Below are 10871 nucleotides of genomic sequence, written 5' to 3' on the forward strand. Positions count from 1 at the left end.
TGCAGTGCCTGATCATTTATCATCGGATCACAGCCTACTTCGCCAAACGGGTGATGTTTTAACAAAAGCGCATTCGTGAAGAAAGCACAATCATAGCACGAATGTACAGTTGAAGTCGAAAGTTTTACATACACCTTAGCCAAATACATTTAAACTCAGTTTCACAATTCCTGACATTTAATCCTGGTAAAAATTCCCTGTCTTAGGTCAGTTAGGATCACCACTTTATTTTAAGAATGTGAAATGTTAGAATAATAGTAGAGAGAATTATTTATTTCAGCTTTTATTTCTTTCATCACATTCCCAGTGGGTCAGAAGTTTACATACACTCAATTAGTATTTGGTAGCATTGCCTTTAAATTGTTTAACTTGGGTCAAACGTTTCGGGTAGCCTTCCACAAGCTTCCCACAATAAGTTGGTTGAATTTTGGTCCATTCCTCCTGACAGAGCTGGTGTAACTGAGTCAGGTTTGTAGGCCTCCTTGCTCACGCTTTTTCAGTTTTCTATAGGATTGAGGTCAAGGCTTTGTGATGGCCACTCCAATACCTTGACTTTGTTGTCCTTAAGCCATTTTGCCACAACTTTGGAAGTATGCTTGGGGTCATTGTCCATTTGGCAGACCCATTTGCGACCAAGCTTTAACTTCCTGACTGATGTCTTCAGATGTTGCTTCAGTATCCACATAATTTTTCTTCCTCCTAATGCCATCTGTTTTGTGAAGTGCACTAGTCCCTCCTGCAGCAAAGCACCCCCACAAGATGATGCTGCCACCTCCGTGCTTCACGGTTGGGATGGTGTTCTTCGGCTTGTAAGCCTCTGCCTTTTTCCACCAAACATAACGATGGTCATTTTGGCCAAACAGTTCTATTTTTGTGTCATCAGACCAGAGGACATTTCTCCAAAAACGACGATCTTTGTCCCCATGTGCAGTTACAAACCGTAGTCTGGCTTTTTTATGGCAGTTTTGGAGCAGTGGCTTCTTCCTTGCTGAACGACCTTTCAGGTTATGTCAGTATAGGACTCGTTTTACTGTGGATATAGATACTTTTGTACCTGTTTCCTCCAGTATCTTCACAAGGTCCTTTGCTGTTGTTCTGGGATTGATTTGCACTTTTCACACCCAAGTACATTCATCTCTAGGAGACAGAACACGTCTCCTTCCTGAGCGGTATGATGGCTGCGTGGTCCCATGGTGTTTATACTTGAGTACTATTGTTTGTACAGATGAACGTGATACCTTCAGGCGTTTGGAAATTGCTCCCAATGATGAACCAGACTTGTGGAGGTCTACCTTTTTTTTTCTGAGGTCTTGGCTACTTCTGATTTTCCCATGATGTCAAGCAAAGAGGCACTGAGTTTGAAGGTAGGCCTTGAAATACATCCACAGGTACACCTCCAATTGACTCAAATTATGTCAATTAGCCTATCAGAAGCTTCTAAAGCCAATACATAATTTTCTGGAATTTTCCAAGCTGTTTAAAAAGGCAGTCAACTTAGTGTATGTAAACTTCTGACACACTGGAATTCTGATACAGTGAAATAATCTGTCTGTAAACAATTGTTTGAAAAATTACTTGTCATGCACAAAGTAGATGTCCTAACCGACTTGCCATAACTGTAGTTTTTTAACATGAAATTTGTGGAGTGGTTGAAAAACGAGTTTTAATGTCTCCAACCTAAGTGTATGTAAACTTCCGACTTCAACTGTACCTAACCATAACCATAAACATCAATGCCTTTCTTAAAATCAATACACAGAAGTATATTTTTTTTCAACCTGCATATTTAGTTAAAAGAAATTCATGTTAGCAGGCAATATTTTACTAGGGAAATTGTGTCACTTCTCTTGTGTTTATTGCACGCAGAGTCAGGGTATATGCAACAGTATGGGCCGCCTGGCTCGTTGCAACTAATTTGCCAGAATTTTACATAATTTTGCCATAACATTGAAGGTTGTGCAATGTAACAGCAATATTTAGACTTATGGATGCCACTCGTTCGATAAAATACGTAACGGTTCTGTATTTCACTGAAAGAATAAACGTTTTGTTTTCGAAATGATAGTTTCCGGATTTTACCATATTAATGACCAAAGGCTCATATTTCTGTGTTTATTATATTATAATTAAGTCTATGATTTGATAGAGCAGTCTGACTGAGCGGTGGTAGGCAGCAGCAGGCTCGTAAACATTCATTCAAACTTTACTGCGTTTGCCAGCAGCTCTTAGCAATGCTTGAATCACAGCGCTGTTTATGACTTCAAGCCTATCAACTCCTGAGATTAGGCTGGAAATACTAAAGTGCCTATAAGAACATCCAATAGTCAAAGGTATATGAAATACAAATGGTATAGAGAGAAATAGTCCTATAATTCCTATAATAACTACAACCTTAAACTTCTTACCTGGGAATATTGAAGACTCATGTTAAAAGGAACCACCAGCTTTCATATGTTGTCATGTTCTGAGCAAGGAACTTAAACGTTAGCTTTTTTACATGGCACATATTGCACTTTTACTTTCTTCTCCAACACTGTGTTTTTGCATTATTTAAACCAAATTGAACATGTTTCATTATTTATTTGAGACTAAATAGATTGTATTTATGTATTATATTAAGTTAAAATAAGTGTTTATTGTTCATTCAGTTATTGTTGTAATTGTCATTATAACAAATATATATTTAATCGTTATCGGCTTTTTTTGGTCCTCCAATAATAGTTATTGGTATTGAAAAATCATAATCGGTCGACCTATAATTGGTTTTGCCCTAAGCATCCTAGTCATCCAAATATACCAAACTATTTTATTGGGTTGGAATTTGATTCAAATAAGTTTAAATTTAGTTATATTCCCGAATTGAGTTTGTATTGTAGGTAAACCCACGATACACTGCGCAATACAGCTCTGACCAGATAATGCTAAGCTAACTCTAGCATCACCTTCTAATTCTCTCCCCATACACCTCTTCCATATCTAATTTTCAGTGTTAGAAATTAGCATGTTAGCATATAGCATCTGTGTAAGTATAGTTAGACTGTTGAATATAGTAGATGCAGTAAGCGGTGGTTGAATGATAAATTGCCTCAGCCCCTGAGATTTAGGGAAAAATCTCTGGAGGCAAGGATTCCTATTTAACGTTAGCTTTCTATTTGTAGCTTCACCATAATGTATTTCTCTCAGGGCGCAGAGGTTTGTATTAATTACTGAGATCTACTTTTGTGTGCGTGTGCGTACATTCATGTGTGTGTGTGTGTCCACACCAACAGGACCTGCGGTACTTCAAGTCAGAGAAGACATCGAGGGGCATGCTGCAGGAGGGCTGGAGGGACACCCAGGAGCCCATCATGTGCTCCTACAAGCTGGTCACCGTCAAGTTTGAGGTGTGGGGCCTGCAGACGCGCGTGGAGCAGTTTGTACACAAGGTCAGAGGTCACTCACACACACAAATAGCAGCCACTTACTCCATAGATAGTGCTGGTTAATTTTTGTATAACTGCTCTGAGATCAGTGTTCTCTGACCCCCTCTATTGTCTCTCCCTATAGGTGGTGCGTGATGTGCTGCTTCTAGGCCACAGGCAGGCTTTTGCCTGGGTGGATGAGTGGATCGGTAGGTCGACAAGCACTGCTCAATTGGTCCTCTCACTAACTAATCACTGGGTAGTGTTCAGTAGGGCAATTCATTCTTATGTGGTGAAAGTTAAAATGAATGAGTGCTACTTATTGGACAAGACTAGGTTGTCCCTTTCAGTTTTTATTCTGTGCTAATTAAGATGGCCCAAGTTAAACACTGGGACCTATGAAGTCACTCTTTCCTTAGAATGTCATCAATAAGATTTTACTCCTTTTGGGGGCTACGTGGTTACTGTTGATGCCGTCTCGAATCTACTGTCTGTATCATTGTGTGTTATAGAACTAAATAAGGCATGTGAAACCCTTAACAACATCCAATTCCCCATCACTGCATCTAACCCTGCTCCATCTTACTCGCTGGCTGACCTCTCTGATATCAATAACCCAACTTAGAACACATACCCTAGAGGGCAGATTCAAAGCCCAGTCCTGGACTGAGAAGCAAGCTCAATTGGCATAATCTGTGTCTGGGAAAATCGCCCCTAGAAGTACTGTCATGTCCAGGGTTGATCTGTGTTCACTAGCTCACTACTTCAGTCATACACAGACAGCCCCTGGACTGCAGTTCCTTCCATGTTTGTCTGTAAAACCAATTCCTGCAATTCTGTGTTGGCGTTCAATCAAACAGTATCCCTCCTTGTACACTGGTCTGTTTCTTCTTGAGTCCGAAATATTTTTCATTCTTGTTGGCATCTAGGCTTGTACGATGTCTATAGTGAACACAACTGGCTGAATTTGCAACAATTTCCTCAAGAGAATAGCAATTGCTGAAAATATCGGGTGATATTACACACAAGATATTGCACTCGTTGAATCATGACAGTTGTGTGTATGTGGGTCGTGACTGCATGGCAATGAGAGCAGCAGCAGTAATACTAGCAGGACTCTTATTAGCGCTTAGCTTTTTCCATGGCTGCAGGGTAAGTCCATAACAAGCCATTACTGCTGTAATGGGACACCGCTACTCACTCTCTCCCTTCTCCTCTACCTCTGGGGGGGGGGGGGATATAACTTTCCCTCCTATGCACTATTTGGATGATTCCCCCTCACCCAAATCCTCCTGACGTATTTGGGATGATGTTCTTTGGGAATGTATTTTTTGCGGTGATGTTCCCAACCCTTCACGTCTGACTCTGAGGGTTCTGGATCATTTACTCTCCCTCTCCTTTCCCTTCTCCCTCTATCCCTCCCTTTCTTCATCTTCATAACCCGGCTTTGGCCTGACTAGCTTTCTCCTCTCGACACCAACTCTCTTCGGTCGTGGGAAGCTAGCTCTGCCCTCTCCACCTCCTATTGATTGTGCTTGAACTTCGACCTTTCGGCCCCTCCCAAAAGCACTAATCACCACCCAGCGCTCTCTACTCACCCACGGCGTGCCCCTCCTCACTTAACCCCTCCTCTACCTTCGTCTTGAGCGTCCTAACGGGACGACGCCAACATCTCGACCTCCTTCCTTCCTTCTTTGCAGATATGAACTTGGATGACGTGCGGGAATACGAGAAAAGTATGCATGAACAAACCAACATTAAAGTTTGCCATGAGCAGCAAGAGCATTCCACAAACTCCCCCTCACTGGATGACATAGAGATTCATGACAAAGCCAGCGTATGTGTCGTTTCATTTCCTCTTGTTCTGTTTCATATTGACGTGCTCTGTTGTTCGTGTTGACGTGACTCGGGAGGTAACCAATCACTCTGTTTCTATGCAAAGTGGTTCTTGCGAGCTTTATAGTTGTTTCTATATCGGGAAAACATGAAGTAAAAAATATTCACAACTTGAGAAAAATATAAAATGACTTTTGATTTGAAAATGTTTGGTCATTTTGATTATGACATAACTAGTAGTGTGACGGCAGGCTAAGATTAGAAAGAAGCGTTAGCGTGCTTTGGAGTGCTGTCTCCCCCCTCATTCTCTCTCTCCGTGCAGACATGACGATGGATGAGGTGAGAGAGTATGAGCGCACCATCCAGGAAGCCACCAACGAGAAGATCGGGATTTTCCCCCCGCCGATCTCCATCAGCGAGATGCCCCTGTCCTCCTGCACCCTCTCCGGCCCCGCCAGCGCCCCCACCACCCCCCTCTGCTCCGACGCGCCCGAGTTCCTCTCCGTCCCCAAGGACAGAGCCCGCAAGAAGTCCGCACCTGAGACCCTCACCCTGCCCGACGCCGCTGCCCAGAACCAGAGTGGAGTCCCCCAGGGCTCTATGCCGGTGCCGCTTCCAAATCAAAATCACTCCCCCTGGCCCTCCTCTGACTCTGACCAGGCTGAGTTAGGGAGGGAATAGGAGGATGTTCTTTTCCCCCATATGCCCTGCCACCTCACTGTCTTAGTAGCCCAGCAAGACTAGCCTCTACACCCTAGTGCCCAGTCCTCCAGGCCCAACTAACCATATCCCAGAGGTCAGTGCTTCTTACACATATCTCCAGAGGTCAAAGGTCTAACCACCAGTTTCCAATCTCCTACATCCTCAACAGAAGTCTGTTTTGTCAGCCTTCAATGGATGGCTTCCTGTCAGCTGTAACAACCACCCAAGCTGTCCATCAAGAGAACATATCCACAAGGGGTTTTGTGTGCTGTCCTCAATTAGCGATCCCTGTGTTCGTCATAAAATATGTTATTGACAAAAAGCCAAATGGATTCTCTTTTTTTTTTATATCCGGTCAGCTGATAAACCTTATGTAAATGTAGTTGCCATAACAACATGAAATTAGAGAGATAATGATATTAATATTGTTTTGTTCACTTGAGTGAATGAACATCTTTCCATAGAAATCTCAGCCTACAAATATCAAAATATAATTTTGACCTTGAAATAAATCAACTTTTAAATGAACAAAATGGAAGTAGAAGTAATGTAGTATAGTTAGTTTTTGTAACTACATTGACTCACTAAAAAGACACCACCTTTCACCTGGACGGAGGAGAGACCATTCAAAACTGAACCCAGATCTGTGTGTGTTCATGTCTCTCCACTCCACACTCCATTTGAAACAGATGGAAGGTCAGTACAACCACAGAAAGAGATCCCGTCTCAGGTCTCCAGAGCTCTGCCTCAGCCCTCTTTAGGAAGGGCAGGGAACGTAACCATTCTCTCCCTGCTTTAAAACACAATTTTTATACCTGCATCTATACTCGCCTGTCTACTTAACTAACCTTTGGAACGTTTACACAACATTAGATAAGCCATGATAAAATACATATTGGGCATCAAGTTTGACATTGGAGAGTGATGCAGTCAGTTTAATCAAATTGGTATAGTAACAGAACAGATATGACTAGGAAAAAATGCCATTTGGGGGATATGCTGTAAATGTACAGTTGAAGTCGGAAGTTTACATACACCTTAGCCAAATACATTTAAACTCAGTTTCACAATTCCTGACATTTAATCCTAGTAAAAATTCCCTGTTTTAGGTCAGTTAGGATCACCACTTTATTTTAAGAATGTGAAATGTTAGAATAATAGTAGAGTGATTTATTTCAGCTTTTATTTCTTTCATCACATTCCCAGTGGGTCAGAAGTTTACATACACTCAATTAGTATTTGGTAGAATTACCTTTAAATTGTTTAAAATTGTGTCAAACGTTTCGGGTAGCCTTCCACAACCTTCCCACAAAAAGTTGGGTGAATTCTGGCCCATTCCTCCTGACAGAGCTGGTGTAACTGAGTCAGGTTTGTAGATCTCCTTGCTCGCACACGCTTTTTCAGTTCTGCCCACAAATTTTCTATAGTATTTAGGTCAGGGCTTTGTGATGGCCACTCCAATACCTTGACTTTGTTGTCCTTAAGCCATTTTGCCACAAGTTTGGAAGTATGCTTGGGGTCATTGTCCATTTGGAAGACCCATTTGTGACCAAGCTTTAACTTCCTGACTGATGTCTTGAGATGTTGCTTCAATATATCCACATAATTTTTCTTCCTCATGATGCCATCTGTTTTGTGAAGTGCACCAGTCCCTCCTGCAGCGGCCTTTCAGGTTATGTTGATATGGGACTTGTTTTACTGTGGATATAGATACTTTAGTACCGGTTTCCTCCAGCATCTTCACAGGGTCCTTTGCTGCTGTTCTGGGATTGATTTGCACTTTTCACACCAAAGTACGTTCATCTCTAGGAGACAGAACACGTCTCCTTCCTGAGCGGTATGATGGCTGCGTGGTCCCATGGTGTTTATACTTGTACAGATGAACGTGGTACCTTCAGGCAGTTGGAAATTGCTCCCAAGGATGAACCAGACTTGTGTAGGTCTACAATTAATTTTTTTGAGGTCTTGGCTGATTTCTTGATGTCCATGATGTCAAGCAAAGAGGCACTGAGTTTAATGGTAGGCCTTGAAAAATACATCCACAGGTACACTGCCAATTGACTCAAATGATGTCAATTAGCCTATCAGAAGCTTCTAAAGCCATGACATAATTTTCTGGAATTTTCCAAGCTGTTTAAAGGCGCAGTCAACTTAGTGTATGTAAACTTCTAACCCACTGAATTGTGATACAGTGAAATAATCTGTCTGTAAACAATTGTTAGAAAAATAACCTGTGTCATGCACAAAGTGGATGTCCTAACCGACTTGCCATAACTATAGTTTGTTAACAAGAAATGTGTGGAGTGGTTGAAAAACGAGTTTTAAGGATTCCAACCTAAGTGTATGTAAACTTCCAACTTCAACTGTAAGTTAACATTGAGCACAGTGGAGTTGATAAGGAATTCCATGCTTTGTGCAGGGCACTTGCTTCAACCTGGCCTTATTGTATGTACTTGATTATCTTTGCATTGTGTGCATTGTGTTCTTAGGAATGCCGATAATGTTGCTTGCCAATGTTGGTACTGTACCAGTTTTGGTGGGCTCAAAGTTATTTTGAAGCAACGACGTTAGCGGCGGCCATCTTTTTTTCCTGCACTAGCCTCTCCACAGTGAGTCATCAGGAACTTTTGGGGGGAGGAAGAAACATTGAGGACAGAAGGTTTGTCTTTGTGTAATGCCCTAGCCACTGTTTTATACAATCACATAGATGCATAAAGGGGTCTCATATGCTGCATGAAGTGTTCACAAACATGTATACATATGTAAAGTATCTGTGTATATAAATTGCAGGATGTATTGTTGATGCGAAATTGTGGAGAAAGCAAATGTGACGTTGTCCTAGGCTCTGTAGTGTAATCGTTGTATAGTAAAGCAGAGTTTTAGCAGAGACTGAAACTGAGCATGTTCTGAGAAGACAACTCTTCTCAGTGCCTCTGCATGCAAAAGTCTATATTGTCTCGTCTGTATACAAAATCCAAAACATTAAAATAAAGAAAAAACATCCCATTTTATTGTGGTGTTAAAGGGCAATTCCACCACTTTTCAACCTCATTTTCGTTATCTCCAGCACAATACCAGTGTCTACACATGTGAAAATGGTGCATTTCTACGTTTTGTAGAAAAATGTATAAGATGACATCAACCATTTTAAAAACGGTGACTTTCAAACACACCTACATTCGCGGTGACGTGGAGCAAGAAAACAGCTTCCCTCTGGCTAGAAACTAGTTGCAGGTTTTGAAAATTGTCTTACTTTTAATCCTACCCTGGGATGTCACAGAGAAGCATTTTTTTTAGGACTTTTCTTCCTCTTTGCAACCACAGATCATAGAAACATGCCGTTTTCACATATCTAGACACCGGTATGGTGCTGGAGATAATGAATATCAGTTTGTAAAATTGCGGATTTGCCCTTTTTAAGCCTAATATTCAATTTATTGCAATTTCAAAACATTGATTTGAAATACAGCTTCATGTTAGTTATTTTCATCAAAATGTACAAGATATTGAGAGAAATAGCTGAAGTTTGTAGTACCTGTTGACCATTGTTTTGTCCTAAAGGCGTCACATTACATTACATATGTGGGCATTTGCATTTTGTGATGAGAGAACGAAATTAGCCGTTAACAAATGTACTGACTGTTATATCTCTGTTTTAGGGTTTTGTTGGACCAAAGTTATACAAGCCTACTTGTTTGTCAAATATAGACCACTCTACAGTGTCTGAGCCCAAAATGTCTCCTCTTTACACAAGACGCTCACTATCATTCTAAACTGTACTTGTCTTTGCTGTTAAATGTCCTGTGGGATACATGTGTTAAATGATATTGACGATCAGGAATAAAAAAGATCCAGGGACATGTTTGAGTGCCAGTAAACTAAAGCCTATATCAAAACGAATGCAAAATTATTTTTCAGAGTGAAGGACTAGGTTTTGTAAATAGTGAACTCTTTCATTTTCAGTTGCATGCTCCTCATAAGTTCACAGAGACTTTTTTGAGTGAGCATGAAACGTATGTGGAGCATGGAACAGAAAATGAAAGCGTGTACTATTTATAAAACCTTGTCCTTCACTCAGAAAAGTAACCAACTCTTGATATTACACTTGTCATTTTGCATTCGTTTTGAGAGCACAAAAGTTTGGTTTGAATCTAGAACATTTTAAGGTGCAATGTCCCATTCGTATTCTTTATCGAGCTGTTGAAAAATCCACAGGAGAAAAGACCATTAACTACATGCTGTACATTACAACACTATGAGCAAAATACATTTAAATGTCCTTTTTGGTTGAAAGTACTTTGAAAATACGTATTTTTCAACATATTGTATTCATTGTGAAAAGATGTACTTTGAATTTGCGTCATCAACGTTCTGGTTGTTTTTTCCTACAGCTCTTTGACATAATGACACATTATCTATAAAAACAATATTTGAATCAATATTTTTTTCTTTTTATCGGGGTGACTGTGTTTACTTTTTGAATTTATACAATGCATCTTGACTCGGAGGTTGGTTTTCTGTTATAACTCTCACAACTGCTGTAGTTTGATTTTGTGGCTTGCTGTATTTCAAATGGCATCTGTTCATTCTAAGAAAAGCACCAAGCTTTTGTTGTGTCCCTCCTGATGCGGCTTGCCAGGCTGTCGCGCTGTCTCCCTAGCTCTGGTCCAGGTTGTCACTGCTGCTTCCTGACACTGAGCCTCCTGAGCAGGACGAGCGTTAGCAATCCACACTAATACCCTGGACCAGAGCTACTCTCTCCCTATCTGAAGTGCCATCCTTGTTCGGCTACTGGAAGTCGCTCTGGGTTCTTCCACTGATTTATATTTGTTATATTTTTACTGCCCTCCTTGAAGTATATTTGGTTCTCCGTTGTAATTGTTTCACTTTTTTCTTAATTCTTGTAGTAAATAAAGTTTACTTGCTACTACA

At 40.8% G+C, this 10871-nt stretch overlaps 1 protein-coding gene across 1 annotated transcript in view; it reads left to right on the forward strand.

Annotated features, from left to right (window-relative positions):
* Nucleotides 1–10871, forward strand: part of LOC139568724 (cytoplasmic phosphatidylinositol transfer protein 1-like) — an 85415-nt gene extending 74544 nt beyond the window's left edge. Inside the window, exons 7-9 of the mRNA XM_071390757.1 lie at nucleotides 3270–3425; nucleotides 3547–3610; nucleotides 5560–10871. Of these exons, the coding sequence (XP_071246858.1) occupies nucleotides 3270–3425; nucleotides 3547–3610; nucleotides 5560–5918 (579 nt within the window). The 3' untranslated portion in view covers nucleotides 5919–10871. The remainder of the gene's footprint in view (nucleotides 1–3269; nucleotides 3426–3546; nucleotides 3611–5559) is intronic.

Source organism: Salvelinus alpinus, chromosome 2, assembly GCF_045679555.1.
Source record: "Salvelinus alpinus chromosome 2, SLU_Salpinus.1, whole genome shotgun sequence".
Lineage (NCBI taxonomy): Eukaryota > Metazoa > Chordata > Actinopteri > Salmoniformes > Salmonidae > Salvelinus > Salvelinus alpinus.